Source organism: Salvelinus fontinalis, chromosome 10 (genome assembly GCF_029448725.1).
Source record: "Salvelinus fontinalis isolate EN_2023a chromosome 10, ASM2944872v1, whole genome shotgun sequence".
Taxonomy (NCBI): domain Eukaryota; kingdom Metazoa; phylum Chordata; class Actinopteri; order Salmoniformes; family Salmonidae; genus Salvelinus; species Salvelinus fontinalis.
The window spans coordinates 47945456-47965918 of record NC_074674.1 but is presented as its reverse complement, the minus strand read 5'-3'; the positions used below and the strand labels follow the sequence as shown (position 1 = coordinate 47965918).

At 38.9% G+C, this 20463-nt stretch overlaps 1 protein-coding gene across 1 annotated transcript in view; it reads left to right on the top strand.

Moving 5' to 3' along the window:
* The window catches only part of LOC129863319 (V-set and immunoglobulin domain-containing protein 10-like 2), a 142136-nt gene that overhangs the window by 28488 nt on the left and 93185 nt on the right, over window positions 1-20463 (top strand). The window contains exon 4 of the mRNA XM_055935209.1: window positions 20076-20351. Coding sequence (XP_055791184.1) covers window positions 20076-20351 — 276 coding nt within the window. The remainder of the gene's footprint in view (window positions 1-20075; window positions 20352-20463) is intronic.

The window sequence follows — 20463 nt, the reverse complement described above, 5'->3', positions numbered from 1 at the left end:
ACAAAATAAATCCTATTCATAATGAATAATCAGATACGTGTTGCAAACTTTATTTTTTATAAATATAAAAAATTTATTTTATATTTTTAGACAATACAAAACGTATGCACACAGACGACAACTTCTTCACACCTGCCCAGACCCACCTGCTCCCATCTCTAGCGCCTGTATCACTCTCCGCCTCATGGCCTCAAACTGCGCCATTTTGTTTCTCTCCTTCGCCCATACACACTTTAAACATTTGGATAAGAAAGCATTTAAAGGCTGACATTGGTTGATTTTAATACTTCTGAAAGCCAAAATTCTAACTCCACCCATAAACTTTTTAACATTCCCAGAATGCATGGATTATTATAGCCTGCAGGACTAAAACCAATGGGTTTAACCTTCTGAATTAATGATTATTTTGAAGATAGAAGCCGCCTCTTAATGAGTTCCGAGAGCCCATCTGTTATCCAATGATTAATATTATTGTTATTATTATTATTATTATTATTAACCCTGCATTATAATTATATAAAAGCCCCTTAGATATTCTCTGTAAGGTTTTACATTTCTAAATCTATATCACAGACCAGATTTTCCCTAATGAAAAATGCCCCTTAGATATGAATTTAGAATCCCCCAATCCTCTAAATGTAATTAGATCTACAGGGACATGTTATTGATCTGCTAGTATTTTCATTTAGAAGCCGCATCTTAATGAGTTTAGAGAGCCTTGTCATAACAATTATTTTTGGATTATTCACGCAACCACTTGTTAGTATAAAATAAAAATGTGCTGCATTTAATTTGTTTCAAATTCAAAAATACATTGGCACCACTGTAGATGTTGTGTTTTTATTTACAGCAGTTATGTACAGCTGGAGGCATTTTGAAAACATGTTTTCAAACAGTTGTTTTTCACAAGTGACCCTTGATAGGCTATCAGCAGGACGATGGACTCTTGTCGAGTTTAGGGCCTTTAAATGTACAGTATTAGTGGATGTTTGTGAGGCATGTCACTTCTCCCATCTCGTTTGCATAGCCCACCAAATGCACTGTTTTCTAATCACATCTGGATGGATCCATAATTAATTACTATAGGAATAAATATCACTGAATGACAGAGCATGGTTAAAAATCTGTCGTTCTGCCCCTGAACACAGCAGTTAACCCAGTTCCTAGGCCGACATTGTAAATAAACATTTGTTCTTAAACTGACTTGCCTAGTTAAATAAAGGTTAAATAAATAAAAATGTAAAGAAAAAAAATGGGGACTGGTCTTTATAAAACAATCAGATTTTTATGAAATGTAAGAATTATTTTGCTCTTCAGTCACTTAGACTCCCGACCGGTCCTGCTGTACAGCGTCAGATTTTCCTGAAACCATTAATTAAATCGCTTTAGCCATGATTGTAAAATTAATCAAGGCTCCCTTTGTTATTTAGTTTTATAACTACAATGCTTGACTGTATTTAAAGACATGGATGACTTGTATGCTGTGTGATGACATGTACAAATTCATGAGTGATTGATTGATGTACTGTATATCGAAGTAGGCCTTTATTCCAATAAGTAAGTTACACTAACACAGCTACAGTAAGAAATGCATTTTCATTTTCTTGGCATAGAAACACGTTGTACAGTGCCATATTTTCCAAACGGAAACCCTTAGGCCTACAGTACATCGGCTACAGTAAGAAACACATTTTTGGTTTTTCTTGGAATAGAAAAAACATAATTTTCAACAAATTAATTAATCTACATTTCTAAAAAGCTATCCCATATAGTCTGTTCTATTCAAGACTCCCTTTGACTCTTAGTCCTACAGCTCCAAGTCATTTCAATAACTTAGCTTTCAATAACAATGATGCTCTCTGGTGGACAAACTATCACTAACTACCATTAATGGCAGCAATGGCTGACACTTAATACCGTGCCATAGAATTTGGTGGCAAGATGTGATGCAGTACAATGCAACTTTTAAAGGAAGAACCACTGTACGTCACACACACCATCGCTGTCCCTAACTTGCCTCTCTCTCTCTCTCTCTCTCTCTCTCTCTCTCTCTCTCTCTCTCTCTCTCTCTCTCTCTCTCTCTCTCTCTCTCTCTCTCTCTCTCTCTCTCTCTCTCTCTCTCTCTCTCTCTCTCTCTCTCAGGGTCTCCTTATGGTGAGCCAGTGTGTTCTGCTTATGCCACCGGGATGAACCAGTACCTGCTGCTGTCCTGCTCCTGGGAAGGTAACCACAAATACTTAAACCCTCACCAACAACAACACCACCACCACCACAGCAACCACCACAACAACACAGTAACAACCACTGGTCCCGTGTGGCACTTCCACCGGCAGGGTTGTAGGTTAGATTCCCATGGGGGACCAGTACAGAGGAAACAGGGGGAGGGGGGGAATGGCATGACATGCCGACAATGCTATTTCGCAGTAAACAAATTAACAACAAATGTGTTGCGTCACTGGCAGGAGAGAACATTTTGGAACTCCCAAAGATGACTGAATTTACTGAGCAGCTCTGAGTCCGAGAATGAGTTTATTACAGAGGATGAAATAATGTTAGTTAGGGAGCCAATAAACCTACTGAAGCCGTTCGTGTTTGAGCCGATCGTTGCCCCAGATCAAAAAGTTTGTTCTCGTAGGAGTAACAACACAGGCATGCCGCCTGAAACACCTCAGCTAGAGGGTCTGCGTAGCCAACCACAAACAGGTGTGAGTGGGGATGCTGCCAGAAAATGGCTAGGGTAGGAGCGTGTGATTCTCTGATCCACTCTACGCAGACGACACCATTCTGTATACATCTGGCCCTTCTTTGGACACTGTGCTAACAAACCTCCAAACGAGCTTCAATGCCATACAACTCTCCTTCCGTGGCCTCCAAGTGCTCTTAAATGCAAGTAAAATTAAGTGCATGCTCTTCAACCGATTGCTGCCCGCACTCATCCGCCCGACCAGCATCACTACTCTGGACGGTTCTGACTTAGAATACTACAAACACTACAAATACCTAGGTGTCTGGTTAGACTGTAAACTCTCCTTCCAGACTCACATTATGCATCTCCAATCCAAAATTAACCTCTACCGAGCACCTACCCCGGGTCCGGGAGCACCCCCCACCCCCCCACACTGATTAGCATCGCTAGCATAGCGTCACAATTAAATAGTAGCATCTAAATATCATTAAATCACAAGTCCAAGACACCTAATGAAAGATACAGATCCTGTGAATAAAGCCACCATTTCAGATTTTTATAATGTTTTACAGGGAAGACACAATATGTAAATCTATTAGCTAAACACGTTAGCAAAAGACACAATTTTTTTACTCCAACAGTTTTTTCCTGCGTCAGTAGCTATCACTAATTCGACTAAATAAAAATATATATAGCCACTAACCAAGAAACAACTTCCTAAGATGACAGTCTGATAACATATTTATGGTATAGCATAGTTTTTTTTTGAAAAATTTGCATTTTTCAGGTATAAATCACAGTTCTACATTGCAGCTGCAATCTGAAATAGTGCCGACGCAGCCAGAACAATTAAAGAGACCAACGTCATATAACTAATTACTTGTCTTAAAACATTTCAGAAAAAATACACAGCGTACAGATATTGAAAGCCCAACATCTGGTGAATCCAAACAATATTTCAGATTTATTAAATGTTTTATAGCGAAAACAAAATGTAGCGCTAAATTAGCATAGCCACGCCAGCCAGAACCAGCTGGGCGCCCCCGACCAGTTCACATGCACGACAGATATATGAAATAACATCGTAAATTGGGTCTTACTATTGCTGATCTTTCATCAGAATGTTGATCAAGGTGTCCTTAGTCCTGATGAGTCGTTCAATCCATTCATAATGGCAACTTTCCCTCTTCATTTAGCATAGGTACTGGTCGACTGGCACGGTTCTGTCCAAAGTAAAAAAAACTCACAGAACGGAACACGGCAAAACTCCCAAAAAAATTCAAATAATCTGATTAAACTATATTGAAAAAACATACATTAAGATGATATGGTCACATGTATCAAACAAACTTCGAGACGGAGATAGTTTTCATCCGTAACGGCAGCATAACAAAAGACAATCGCACCTCCAAAACGCGCGATTCAGAGAACCGGAAGTTGTCGGTCACGCCAAAGAAATAGGTCTTATTTCACGTCAGTACATGATAAACAAAAAATTTCTCCTCTGACGTCCTCTTGACACCCAGAGGAAGACGAATGAAGTGTGTTTCGGGTCATAGGTGGCGTGACCATATATAGGCAGAGCGTTGAAGCGAGCATACACATCTTGCATTCTTCTTCTTGGTCAGGGAAAGTGCTGTCAAATGACTTCTGTTTCACTCAGAGACAAAATTGAAACGGTTTTAGAAACTATAGATTGTTTTCTATCCAATGGTATTAATTATATGCATATAGTAAGAGCAATAATTGAATAAGAGGCAGTTTAATCTGTAGAGGAAATTATGCTAATGCGAAAACAGCACCCCCTGTATTCTCAAGAAGTTAAATCTAGAATTGGCTTCCTATTTCGCAACAAAGCCTCCTTCACTCATGCTGCCAAACATACCCCCATAAAACTGACTATCCTACCGATTCTTGACTTCGGTGATGTCATTTACAAAATAGCCCCCAACACTCTACTCAGCTAACTGGATGTAGTTTATCACAGTGTTGTCGTGTCTTTGCTATCATTAAATTGAAGACTTATAGTTTTTATCAAAGATTCTCTGTAATTAGTTATTACGCGATCAACTAAATAATAATGTAACTAATTAACTAGGAATTTGGGGGCACCAGAGAAAGTAGTCAGATTACAAAGTTATTGTCACACCCTGGCCTTAGTTATCTTTGTTTTCATTATTATTTTAGTTAGGTCAGGGTGTGACATGGTGAAGTATGTGTTTTGGTTTGTCTAGGGGTTTGTAGGTTTAATGGGGCAATGACTTGTCTAGGTGTTTGTATGTCGATGGCTGCCTGGATTGGTTCTCAATTAGAGACAGCTGTGGTTTATTGTCTCTAATTGGGAGCCATATTTAAGGCAGCCATGGGCATCATGTGTTTGTGGGTAATTGTCTGTGTTGAACGTTTGTTGCTTGTCTGTGCACTTACGTTATTTAGCTTCACGGTCGTTTGTTGTTTTGTTAGTTTGTGTGTTTGTTTTCGTGTTTCTCTCTTTTCCACAATAAAGAGATGTATTTTGCACACGCTGCGCCTTGGTCCAATCTCTCTCAAGAAGACGATCGTGACAGTTATAATTTCCCAATATAACCTTTCAGATATTTTCATATCTGATCAATAGTCTTCTGATTAATGATTTATTTATTTTACCTCACGTTAGTCTCATTCCAAACGTCGTAAATTGTTGGTTATCTGCACGAACCCAGTCTTCACTATGAGTCATCCATACATCAATTGTCTTAAATCATTTATTTATTACTAACTAAGTAATTCACAGAAACGCATAAACAAACAAACAAACTTAAAATGGTTACATGAAATGATGGGAGAAATATGCCCTAGTGGGCTGAACCGGCATGGCGGCTTGTTAGACAAAGGGAAAATTGGGGCTCGACTAAGAAGTCACTACAGAGTTCATAACTATAACAATTGACATGCTAATCCTTTACACATGAACGCTCACTCATTCGGGAACAATTGCAATCAATATATATATATTTACGCTCAGTGTGTCGTCTTGATCGCTGGAGAAAAGTTAGTTTCTGTTGGAGAGTTTAGTCCGTCTCTCTCCGTTATTGTGGATAGTTCAGAGTGACATTTGTTATAGAATGGATGCTTCGGCGGTTGTCGTTCTTCGCGTTCAATGATACCGAATTCCTAGCTGCAGACTAGTAGTCAATATCAAAGACTTGTTCTTATTCGTCTAAGAGTTTAACCACGTGGTATGGTTAAAGATTCAGCAATGATACTCAACCGTCGTTCTCCTCCTATGGAGAAAAAACATGGTCTAGTGATCATTTCTGAAGTTGTTTTTTTTTAGGAATTGCCGAAAGGGGCTGTCCCAGGATGTCTGAACCAACTGGGCTCAGGGGCGGGTCCTCGGATTTAGTTCAAATCAAAAGGGATTTGTATTTTTCTTCATTAAACAGTCCAAAATCATATTACACAATTATACAAACAGTATCATACTCACTCATTCATTTTATCCAACAATTAGATGTAAACCTCATATCTGAGGTTATTATATAAACAGCGGTATGGTAATGTAGCCACACAGTCTCCCATGAGTTTCCCCAGTTGTGACAAACGGACCGGTTAATAGCTGGAATCTTCACCGATCTTTTATACTTTTTCAGGAACATAAAATTTGTTCGTACCTCATGTTCTGTGAGGTGGAAGAAATCTCTTTGTTCTCTATGGAAGTTTTCCCCTCTGCTGTACTGTGTGTCCATGAGGAGATTCTCAGGAATTTACGACGTCTCTCTGGCCACAGCATGGGTTGAAGGAGGAAAGGGGGAGGCAGGGAGTGGCAGGGAGAGGGGGATGGGGCTTGATGTACCCAAACAGGCAACGTCATGACAGTGTAATACATTTTATCACCAAAGCCCCATATACCACCACTACTACCACATATCTACAGTACTAAATCCATGTGTATGTATATGTATATGTGTGTGTGTGTGTGTGTGCGTCTTCGTGCGCGTGCATGTGTGCGTGCGTGCCAATGTTTGTGTTGCTTCACAGTCCACGCTGTTCCATAAGGTGTATTTTTATCTGTTTTTTAAATCTAATTTTACTGCTTGCTTCAGTTACTTGGTGTGGAATAGAGTTCCATGTAGTCACGGCTCTATGTAGTACTGTGCACCTTCCATAGTCTGTTCTGGACTTGGGGACTGTGAAGAGAACTCTGGTGGCATGTCTTGTGGGGTATGCATGGATGTCCAAGCTGTGTGCCAGTAGTTTAGACAGACAGCTCGGTGCATTCAGCATGTCAATACCTCTCATAAATACAAGTAGTGATGAAGTCAATCTCTCCTCCACTTTCAGCCAGGAGAGATTGACATGCATTTTATTAATATTAGCTCTCTGTGTCCATCCTCTCTGTGTACATCCTCTCTGTGTACATCCTCTCTGTATACATCCTCTCTGTGTACATCATGATTGATGACATCTCATTCTAACCAATAATGGGGCTCATTATAAATACATAGTATTTTTGGTGTCAGACTAACGTTATTTGCTGGGGGGTGTTGCACACTTCATGTGCAATTAGCTAGTTACCTTCATCAAAAGTTGCGCTAGCCTAGTCAACAGTCATGACCGGTTAACGTTTCCTCAGGCTCCATTGCATTGACTCGCGTCGCCTCCTCCGTTCAGTCGCTTTTGCTTGACTCCGAACTCAGCGATGTTGATGATGGTCGGTCAGTAATCCCTACACCATAACCCTCGAAATGTCAAATGTAGGTGCAAGCAGGAGGGCTTCAACGTAGGATTATGACTCCTATCCATTTGGAAACTCCCGGTAGCCGCATTGAAAGTGCCCTTCATTGCGAAGTCTGCCTCCGCGAAGTGCTGTCTGCAGATCCTGCTAGCTCAAGCTGCCATGTCCTTCCTCTTCAGGACATGGATCCACTTCTTCAAAAGTTGTGGTTCCTTGGGCAGCCGATGGTAGTTTACAGAGAGATTTTTTTGGAGCCAATTCAGGCAGCCTGGCGCTATAAAGTTCATGTTTGAATAACTACTTGTTGTTGCCATCTTCATTGTCCGCACATAACCTCACTCTCTTCGATACACTCTCCGTGCGAAAACTCAATACCACAGACAATTTGCTGATTCCTGCCAGTGACGCACTGGCGTCAGTTGTTACTATGGCAATTTAAAATGGAGCTGACCATAAGTCAAATAAACCTTGTCCACGATCAAAATACTAAATATAGACATGTTTTTATGTTAAATGCACATGTTTACTATTAGTGGAATGAATACATCTCTTTGCTTAGATTTACTTCCTGAAGTGCTTCCATTCCCCTTTAATGGAAGCCCCTCCAACATAATCCAGGTTGAGTCAGGCTTTCCCCAGGGCAGCTGTCAAGGCCCCTTACATTTTTCAATCTTTATGAATGACCTGCAACTGGCTCTGAGTAAAGCATGGGTGTCTATGTATGCTAATGACTCATCACTATACAAGTCAGCTACCGCAGTAAGTGAAATTACTGCAACACTTAACAAACAGCTGCAGTAATTTTTGTCAAGCCCACTCCTGCTCCCCTGCTCCGGTGCTCGATGTCGCAGGTCTACTATTCATCGGTCCTAGCAACCATTATTACGGACAACTGGACATAATTATTTCCTTGATTACGCTCCCTTAATTTAGCCCTTCAGTCAGTATTGTCTTGAATCACATTCTGTACACCTCATGTTATCATCATTAAACTTTTTAATGTATTTTTTATTTAACCTTTATTTAACCAGGTAGGATTGTTGAGAACAAGTTCTCATTTACAACTGCGACCTGGCCAAGATAAAGCAAAGCAGTGCGACACATACAACAACACAGAGTCAATAATACAATAGAAAAAGTCTATATACAGTGTGTGCAAATGAGGTAGGATAAGGGAGGTAAGGCTATAAATAGGCCATGGTGGCGAAAATAATTACAATATAGCAATTAAACACTGGAGTGATAGATGTGCAGAAGATGAGTGTGCAAGTATAGATACTGGGGTGCAAAGGAGCAAAATAAATAAAATAAATAACAGTAAGGGGATGAGGTAGTTGGATGGGCTATTTATAGATGGGCTATGTACAGGTGCAGTGATCTGTGAGCTGCTCTGACAGCTGGTGCTTGAAGTTAGTGAGGGAGATATGAGTCTCCAGCTTCAGTGATTTTTGCAATCCGTTCCATTGGCAGCAGAGAACTGGAAGGAAAGGCGGCCAAAGTAGGAATTGGCTTTGGGGGTGACCAGTGAAATATACCTGCAGGAGAGCGTGCTACGGGTGGGTGCTGCTATGGTGACCAGTGAGCTGAGATAAGGCGGGGCTTTACCTAGCAGAGACTTATAGATGACCTGGAGCCAGTGGGTTTGGCGTCGAATATGAAGCGAGGGTCAGCCAACGAGAGCATACAGGTTGCAGTGGTGGGTAGTATATGGGGCTTTATATTATCTTCTGCACCTGCTTCCTGACTCACGGCGTATACGTCACTAGTTTTGGCAAGAAATAAGTTAATCCTAAATATTTCTAAAAATAAAGGCATTGCAATTGGGACAAATAATTCACTAAAGCCCTAACTAAATATTTTAATGAATCATGTGGAAATTTAGCAAATTGAGGAGATTCAATGCTTGGAGTAACCCTGGATTGTAAACTGTCAATGTCAAAGCATACTGATCAACAGTAGCTAAAATGGTTTTATCCACAATAAAGCGCTGCTCTGCCTTATCAACGCTATCAACATGGCAGGTCCTACAGGCCCTTGTTTTGTCGTACCTGCCCTACTGTCTAGTCGTGTGATCAGGTGCCACAGAGGGACTTGGGAAAATTACAATTGTCCAAGAACAGGGCAGCACGGATGGCCCTGAAATGTACGCGGAGCTAACATTAATAATATGCATGTCAGTCACTCATGGCTCAACGTGAAAGAGGGGTTGACTTCGTCACTATTGTTTTTTTTAAGAGGTGTTGACAAGCTGAATGTACCGAGTTGTCTGTTTAAACAACTAGCACACAGATCAGACAAGTCCAGAACAGACTATACGAGGCACATAGTACTACATAGAGCCATGACTACATGGAACTCTTTTCCACATCAAGAAACTCATGCAACCACCCCCACAAACAAAACAACAACAATACATATCATTATAATAATACTGTTCTTGTAGGTGGGTCTCCCAGGGCCGTGGTGTGGTGGGAGGTGCCTAAAGAAGAGGGAAGGAGCCAAGAAGTGGAGTCCTCCAAAATCCTGGTACTTCGTTCTAACTCGACCCAGAATGGACAGGCCTACACCTGCTACGGAAAACACCCCCTAGAAACACACATCAGGACCTGCAGCCTTGGTAAAGAGCCCTGTGGGACTTTGCTGGGTTTAACTAATAGTCTAATAGACATGTAACAGGTATAACTAACAGTCTAATAGACATGTACTGGGTTTAACTAACAGTCTAATAGACATGTACTGGGTTTAACTAACAGTCTAATAGACATGTACTGGGTTTAACTAACAGTCTAATAGACATGTACTGGGTTTAAGTAACAGTCTAATAGACATGTACTGGTTTAACTAACAGTCTAATAGACATGTACTGGGTTTAACTAACAGTCTAATAGACATGTACTGGTTTTAACTAACAGTCTAATAGAGATGTACTGGGTTTAACTAACAGTCTAATAGACATGTACTGGTTTTAACTAACAGTCTAATAGAAATGTACTGGGTTTAACTAACAGTCTAATAGACATGTACTGGTTTAACTAACAGTCTAGTAGACATGTACTGGGTTTAACTAACAGTCTAATAGACATGTACTGGGTTTAACTAACAGTCTAATAGACATGTACTGGGTTTAACTAACAGTATAATAGACATGTACTGGGTTTAACTAACAGTCTAATAGACATGTACTGGGTTTAACTAACAGTATAATAGACATGTACTGGGTTTAACTAACAGTCTAGTAGACATGTACTGGGTTTAACTAACAGTCTAATAGACATGTACTGGGTTTAACTAACAGTCTAGTAGACATGTACTGGGTTTAACTAACAGTCTAGTAGACATGTATTGGTTTAACTAACAGTCTAAAATAAATGTACTGGGTTTAACTAACAGTCTAATAGACATGTACTGGGTTTAACTAACAGTCTAATAGATATGTAATGGGTTTAACTAACAGTCTAATAGACATGTACTGGGTTTAACTAACAGTATAATAGACATGTACTGGGTTTAACTAACAGTCTAATAGACATGTACTGGGTTTAACTAACAGTCTAATAGACATGTACTGGGTTTAACTAACAGACATGTACTGGTTTTAACTAACAGTCTAATAGACATGTACTGGGTTTAACTAACAGTCTAGTAGACATGTACTGGGTTTAACTAACAGTCTAATAGACATGTAATCGTTTAACTAACAGTCTAATAGACATGTACTGGGTTTAACTAACAGTCTAGTAGACATATACTGGGTTTAACTAACAGTCTAATAGACATGTACTGGGTTTAACTAACAGTCCAGTAGACATGTACTGGGTTTAACTAACAGTCTAGTAGACATGTACTGGGTTTAACTAACAGTCTAATAGACATGTACTGGGTTTAACTAACAGTCTAATAGACATGTACTGGGTTTAATAACCATCCAATAGACATGTACTGGGTTTAACTAACAGTCTAGTAGACATGTACTGGGTTTAACTAACAGTCTAATAGACATGTACTGGGTTTAACTAACAGTCTAATAGACATGTACTGGGTTTAACTAACAGTCTAATAGACATGTACTGGGTTTAACTAACAGTCTAGGAGACATGTACTGGGTTTAACTAACAGTCTAATATACATGTACTGGGTTTAACTAACAGTCTAATAGACATGTACTGGGTTTAATAACCGTCCAATAGACATGTACTGGGTTGAACTAATAGTCTAATAGACATGTACTGGGTTTAACTAACAGTCTAATAGACATGTACTGGGTTTAACTAACAGTCTAATAGACATGTACTGGGTTTAACTAACAGTCTAATAGACATGTACTGGGTTTAACTAATAGTCTAATAGACATGTACTGGGTTTAACTAACAGTCTAATAGACATGTACTGGGTTTAACTAACAGTCTAATAGACATGTACTGGGTTTAACTAACAGTCTAATAGACATGTACTGGGTTTAACTAACAGTCTAATAGACATGTACTGGGTTTAACTAACAGTATAATAGACATGTACTGGGTTTAACTAACAGTATAATAGACATGTACTGGGTTTAACTAACAGTCTAGTAGACATGTACTGGGTTTAACTAACAGTCTAATAGACATGTACTGGGTTTAACTAGCAGTCTAATATACATATACTGGGTTTAATAACCGTCCAATAGACATGCACTGGGTTGAACTAATAGTCTAATAGACATCTACTAGGTTTAACTAAAACATTACATGGTGTCTAAATATAAAGGCATTGATTGACTCTCTCCTTCCCTGTGTGTGTGTGTTGTTACATGCAGTTGTGGCAGGGAGTTTGATCTAAACGTCTAAACAGAGCAGACATGGACACAAGTGTAATACCTCAGTTTCAAGAGTGTTTATTAAAACAATAAAGAAAAAGAAAAGAAACCGGTTTCATCCAGGAGACCTCTTCCAGGTTACTATCTTCTGGGCTCCGGGGAATGCTGTCTCCTCTGGGGTAGAACACCGAGCCCTTCGGTTCTAACAGACCATGAGGACGTCTATCCGGTAGCAACCTCTCAATACCTCCAACCTCTCTTGTGTGCTGCCCATCTGGCAGCTTTATGGGCCAAGTACGGCTGGTGAGCAATCAGACCCTTGATTACTCACCAGCCTCAATCAGCCCCAACTGGTCCTGGCTGGAGGACCTGTCGAGACCTGACACGTTCTGCAGAGGGAGCCACCGCCGTGTGATGTAGACTCCGTCTGTCACCACGCCTTGACGAGTCTCCCACTGGTGGTTGGTCTGCGGTACGCCACACAGTACATACGTTTCTAGGTCACGACATGTGCTTCAAAAGAAGCTACAATTAAATGATGCACAAAATAGGCTATATATCCATCAATTTAAAAAATATATATATTTTCTGGTGCTCCTAAATGTTACGTTGTGCTCAGTGTTACAAATGGAAAATGTTATTTAGAGCCCTCGTTCTGACATGGTATTACTACTACTACTACTACTACTACTACTATTATTACTAGTCCTACTGCTGTTACTACAATTACTGTTGCTACTTCAACTACTTTAACTACTACTTCTACTACTACTACTGCTACTACTACTACTACTACTGCTGCTACCACTGCTACTACTACTGCTACAACTACTACTACACTACTACGACACTATTGCTACCACAACTACTACAACTGCTACTACTAGTAATACTGCTACAAAAACTACTGCATTACTTACTACTACTACGAATACCACTACCACCGGTACTACTGATGCTGCTGCTTCTACTTCTACTACTACCACTACTTTTACTACTGCTGTTGCTGCTGCTACTACTACTACTGCTACTACTGCTATAACTACTACTACACTACTATTACACTTTTGCTACCACAACTACCACTACAACTTCTACTACAACTACTACCACTACTACACTACTGCTACTACTGCTACTACCACTACTACCTCTACTAATGATATTTATACTTCTACTGCTAATTTTACTACTTATGCTGCTGCTTCTACTTCTGCTGGTACTAATACTACAACTACACTACTACAACTACTACTACTACAACTACAACTTCTTATACTAATACTAATACTATAACTACACTACTGCTGCTGCTACTACAACTCCTACTGCAACTACTGCTGCTACTACTACTGCTACTACTACTCCTACTACTACTACTGCTACTACTACTGCTAAAACTACTACTATTAATACTACTAATAGTGCTGTTGCTGCTACTAGTACAACTGCTACTGCTACCACTACTAACACTAATATTCAAACTGTACTACTGCTACTACTTTTGCTGCAACTTTTCTACTACTATTACTACTACTACTAATACTACTACTGCGGTTACTACAACTACTGCTGTTGTTACTGCTACCTCTGCTGCTGTTATTACTACTAATAATAATCTACTGCTGCTACTACTACTACTCCTACTACAACTACTGCTGATGATACTACTACTACTACTACTACTACTGCTACTAATGCTACAACTACTACTGCACTACTGCTAATACAACTACTACAACTACATACACTACAACTGCTACTAGTACTACTACCACTACAACTATTACTACACTACTGCTGCTACTACTACTAACACTAATACTGCTACCAGTGATATTACTACTACTACTGCTAAAACGTCTACTACACTACTGCTACAACTACGTCTACCAATACTACTGCTACTTGTGATAATACTACTACTACTACTACCACCACTACTACTACTGCTGCTGCTACTATTAATAATAATAATACTAATACTTCTACTTCTACTACTACCACTACTACTACTGCTGCTACTTCCATTGCTTCTACTACCACTACGATTTTTACTACTGCTTCTACTACAACTGCTACTATTACCAGGACTACTACTACTACTACTATTACTACTACTACTGCTACTATTACTACAACTTTACTACTACTTTTACTACTGCTTCTACTACTACTACTACTATTACTACTGATGCTGCTGCTTCTACTTCTACTGGTACTAATACTAATACGACAACTTCTTATACTAATACTACTACTACAAATACACTATGGCTGCTGCTACTACTACTCCTAGTGCAACTACTGCTGCTACTACAACTGCTACTACTACTGCTAAAACTACTACTACTACTAGTAGTACTACTAATAGTGCTGTTGCTGCTACTAGTACAACTGCTACTGCTACTACTACTACTGCTGATTCTACCACTACTAATACTCAAACGTTACTACTGATACTACTTTTGCTGCAACTTTTATACTACTATTGCTACTACTACTAATACTACTACTGCGGTTACTACAACTACTGCTGATGTTACTGCTACCTCTGCTGCTGTTATTACTACTACTACTAATCTACTGCTGCTACTACTACTATTCCTACTACAACTACTGCTGCTACTACTACTACTACTACTGCTACTTAAAAAAATAAAATAATAATATTTCACCTTTATTTAACCAGGTAGGCTAGTTGAAAACAAGTTCTCATTTGCAACTGTGACCTGGCCAAGATAAAGCATAGCAGTGTGAACAGACAACAACACAGAGTTACACATGGAGTAAACAATAAACAAGTCAATAACATGGTAGAAAAAAAGAGAATCTACATACAATGTGTGCAAAAGGCATGAGGTAGGCAATACATTGAATAATTACAATTTAGCAGATTAACACTGGAGTGATAAATCATCAGATGATCATGTGCAAGTACTAATGCTACTACTGCACTACTGCTAATACAACTACTACAACTACAACGGCTAGTAGTACTACTACCACTACAACTATTACTAAACTACTGCTGGTACTACTACTACTACTACTACTACCACTAATACTGCTACTAGTGATATTACTACTACTACTGTTAAAACTTACTACTACACTACTGCTACAACTACGTATACCAATACTACTGCTACTTGTGATAATACTACTACTACTACTACTACTACTACTGCTACTATTAATAATAATAATAATAATAATACTTCTACTACTACTACTACTACTACTACTACTACTGCTGCTGCTGCTACTTCCATTGCTTCTACTACCACTGCCACTATTACCAGGACTACTGCTATTACTACTACTACTATTACAACTGCTACCACTACTACTACCGCTACTAATACTACTATTACTTTACTACTTCTACTACTTTTACTACTGCAACTACTAATATTACTACTAATACTACTACTGTTAGTAATGCTACTGCTACTACTGGTACTACTACAGCCACTACTACTACTACTACTACTGCTAGTAATGCTAATGCTACTACTGGTACTACTACAGTCACTTCTACCACTACTACTACTAACAATACTGATACTACTATTACTACTACTGCTAGTAATGCTACTGCTACTACTGGTACTACTACAGCAACTACTACTACTACTAGTACTACTAATACTACTACTGCTAGTAATGCTACTGCTACTACTGGTACTACTACAGCCACCACTTCTACTACTACTACTACTACTACTACTATTACTACTAATACTACCACTGCTAGTAATGCTACTGATACTACTGGTACTACTACAGCCACTACTACTACTACTACTACTACTACTACTACTACTACTACTACTACTACTACTACTACTATTACTACTATTACTACTAATAATACTACTGCTAGTAATGATACTGCTACTACTGGTACTACTACAGCCACTACTACTACAGCCACTACTACTACTACTACTACTACTACTACTACTACTACTACTACTACTATTACTACTAATACTACTACTGCTAGTAATGATACTGCTACTACTGGTACTACTACAGCCACTACTACTACTACTACTACTACTACTACTACTACTACTACTACTACTACTACTACTACTACTATTACTACTATTACTACTAATACTACTACTGCTAGTAATGCTACTGCTACTACTGGTACTACTACAGCCACTACTACTACTACTACTACTACTACTACTACTACTACTACTACTACTATTACTACTAATACTACTACTGCTAGTAATGCTACTGATACTAATGGTACTACTACAGCCACTACTACTACTACTACTACTACTACTACTACTACTACTACTACTATTACTTATAATACTACTACTGCTTGTAATGCTACTGCTACTACTGGTACTACTACATCCACTACTACTACTACTACTACTACTACTACTACTACTACTACTGCTAGTAATGCTAATGCTACTACTGGTACTACTACAGTCACTTCTACCACTACTACTACTAATACTACTGATACTACTATTACTACTAATACTACTACTGCTAGTAATGCTACTGCTACTACTGGTACTACTACAGCCACTACTACTACTACTAGTACTACTAATACTACTATTGCTAGTAATGCTACTGCTACTACTGGTACTACTACAGCCACCACTTCTACTACTACTACTACTACTACTACTATTACTACTAGTACTACCACTGCTAGTAATGCTACTGATACTACTGGTACTACTACAGCCACTACTTCTACTACTACTACTACTACTACTACTACTAATACTACTACTGCTAGTAATGATACTGCTACTACTGGTACTACTACAGCCACTACTACTACTACTACTACTACTACTACTACTACTACTACTACTACTACTACTACTACTACTATTACTACTAATACTACTACTGCTAGTAATGCTACTGCTACTACTGGTACTACTACAGCCACTACTACTACTACTACTACTACTACTACTACTACTACTATTACTACTAATACTACTACTGCTAGTAATGCTACTGCTACTAATGGTACTACTACAGCCACTACTACTACTACTACTACTACTACTACTACTACTACTACTACTACTACTACTACTATTACTTATAATACTACTACTGCTTGTAATGCTACTGCTACTACTGGTACTACTACATCCACTACTACTACTTCTACTACTACTACTACTACTACTCCTATTACTACTAATATTACTACTGCTAGTAATGCTACTCCTACTAATGGTACTGCTACAGCCACTACTACTACTACTACTACTACTACTATTACTACTAATACTACTACTGCTAGTAATGCTACTGCTACTACTGGTACTACTACAGCCACTTCTACTACTACTACTAATTCTACTATTGCTGCTGCTACGACAACAACGATGACTACTATTGTTTCTGCTACTACTATTACTACTACTTCTCTACAACAGCTACTATAACAATTTCCCAATATTTGCGTATGCATGTGTCTGTACCTTTGTTTGTGTCTCTTTACAGTTCCTGTTGTTCCATAAGATGTATGTTTACCTGTTTTTTAAAATCTGATTCTACTTCTTGCATGAGTTACCTGATGTCGAATAGAGTTCCATGTAGTCATGGCTCTATGTAGTACTGTGCACCTCCCACAGTTTGTTCTGGACTTGGGGACTGTGAAGAGACCTCTGGTGGCATGTCTGTGGGGTATGTATGGGTGTTCCCGCTGTGTGCCAGTAGTTCAAACAGACAGCTCGGTACATTCAGCTTGTCAACACCTCTTAAAATAACTAATAGTGACGAAGTCTATCTCTTTTTCACTTTGAGCCATGAGAGATTGACATGCATGTCATTAATATTAGCTCTCTGTGTACTTTTAGTAGTTGAGGTAGCATAGTATTAGTAGTAGTTGAAGTAGTATTAGTATTAGTAGCAGAAGTGGTATTAGTAGTAGTAGTAATAGCAGTAGAGTAGTAATAGTAGTTGTAGGAGTAGCAGCAGAGGTAAAGTAGTAGTTGTAGTATCAGTAATAGTAGTATCAGTAGTAGTAGTTGTCACAGTAGTAGCAGTTGTAGTATTATTATTCGTAGCATAATTATTTGTAGCGGTAGAAGCATTAGTAGTAGCAGCTGTAGCAGTAGTAGTAGATGTAGTAGCAGTAGTAGTAGTGGTAGCAGCAGTACTGCTACTATCACTACTAGAAATATTACTATACGTACTACTGCTGCTGCCGCTACTACTACTTATGCTATGAATACTATTACTACTGCTACTACTGATAACTGCTACTACTGTGGCAACTACTACTGCTGCTACACCAAATACAGCTCCTGCTGTTACTACTGCTACAGCTATGAATATTATTACTACAATTACTTCAACTATCACTAATACTACTACTACTACTGATGATGCTGCTACTTCTACGACTGCTACTAATACTACAACTACACCAATGCAATTACTACTGAAACTAATGTTGCTGTTGCTACTACTACTACCACTACTACTATTACTAGTAGTACAACAACTACTATTACTATTACTACTACAACTGTTACTACAACAATCACAACTACTATTGCTGCTGCTTCTACTACTACTACTACTACTACTACTACTACTACTACTACATGGTGTGAATGTGTGTGTGCTACTACCACTATTAGAAATACTACTATTAGTACTACTATTAGTACTACTGCTGCTACACCAACTACTACTGCTGCTGCTACCACAACTACTGCTACCGCAACTACTACTTATGTTATGAATTCTAATAACTGCGACTACTGTGGCAACTACTACTACTGCTTCTGCTATGACTACTACTGCTACTACAACTACTACTACTGTTACTATTGCAGCTACTACTACTACTGATGCTACTACTACAACTACTACTCAAATTACTACTTGTACTGCTACTACTAGTACTAGTAGTACTATTAATACTGCTACTATTGCTACTATTACAACTACTACTAATACTTTTTCTGCTACTAATACTATTACAGCTACTACTACTACTACTACTGCTGTTACTACTGTTACTATTACTGCTACTACTAGTACTAATAGTACTACTGCTGCTACACCAACAACTACTAATTTTACTACTACTACAACTACTACTACTACTACTACAAATACTACTGTTACTACTTCTAATACCAGTGGTGTAAAGTGTGTAAAGTGTAAAGTACTTGGTATCTGTACTTTACTTTACTGTTTATATTTTTGACAACCTTTACTTTTACTTCACTACATTCCTAGAGAAAAGTATGCACTTTTACTCAATATGTTTTCCCTCACACCCAAAAGTACTTCTTACATTTTGAATGCTTAGCAGGACAGAACATTTTCCAATTCACACACACACATCAAGAGAACATCCCTGGTCATCCCTGCTCTCTCTGATCTGGCGGACTCACTAAACACAAATGCTTTGTTTGTAAAATGTCTGAGGGTTAAATTGTGACCGTTGGATTGTGACCCTGTCTAAATGTAGTAACTAAATGTAGCAACTACATTTACTTTTGATACTTTATATATATATATATATATATATATATATATATATATATATATATTTAAAACCAAATGCTTTTAGACTTTTACTCAAGTATTATTTTCTTGGGTGACTTTCACTTTTACTTTAGTTATTTTCTATTAAGGTATCTTTACTTTTACTCAAGTATGGGAATTGAGTACTTTTTCCACCATTGACTACTACTACTACTACTGTTACTTCTTCTACTACATGGTGTGTTTGTGTGTGTGTGTGTGTGTGTGTGTGTGTGTGTGTGTGTGTGTGTGTGTGTGTGTGTGTGGTGTGTGTGTGTGTGTGTGTGTGTGTGTGTGTGTGTGTGTGTGTGTAGTCCCGGTCAGTAAACCCTATATTCTGCTGAGTGATGCGTCCCCGGCGGAGGGATCTTTGGTGTGGCTGCGCTGCGGCCTGGAGAACGGAACTGAGCCACTTTTCTTCATGTGGGAGCATGAGACACACAGCGGATTGGTCAGCACCGTCTCCCAGGGCAACAGCAGCATGTTCAACATGACAGAAGTCAACCGTAACCACACAGGCTGGTATCGTTGTGTGGCCCGGAACCAGGTCAACCAGGAACGGTCTGACCGCATCTGGCTGGACATCATCTGTTAGTATACACACTACACACTAAACACTACACCCTAAACACTACAAGTACCCCTAACGCTGTACCCTAACTTCCAATCCATCTGTGTGTAATGTAGTGTGCGTTTGTAACA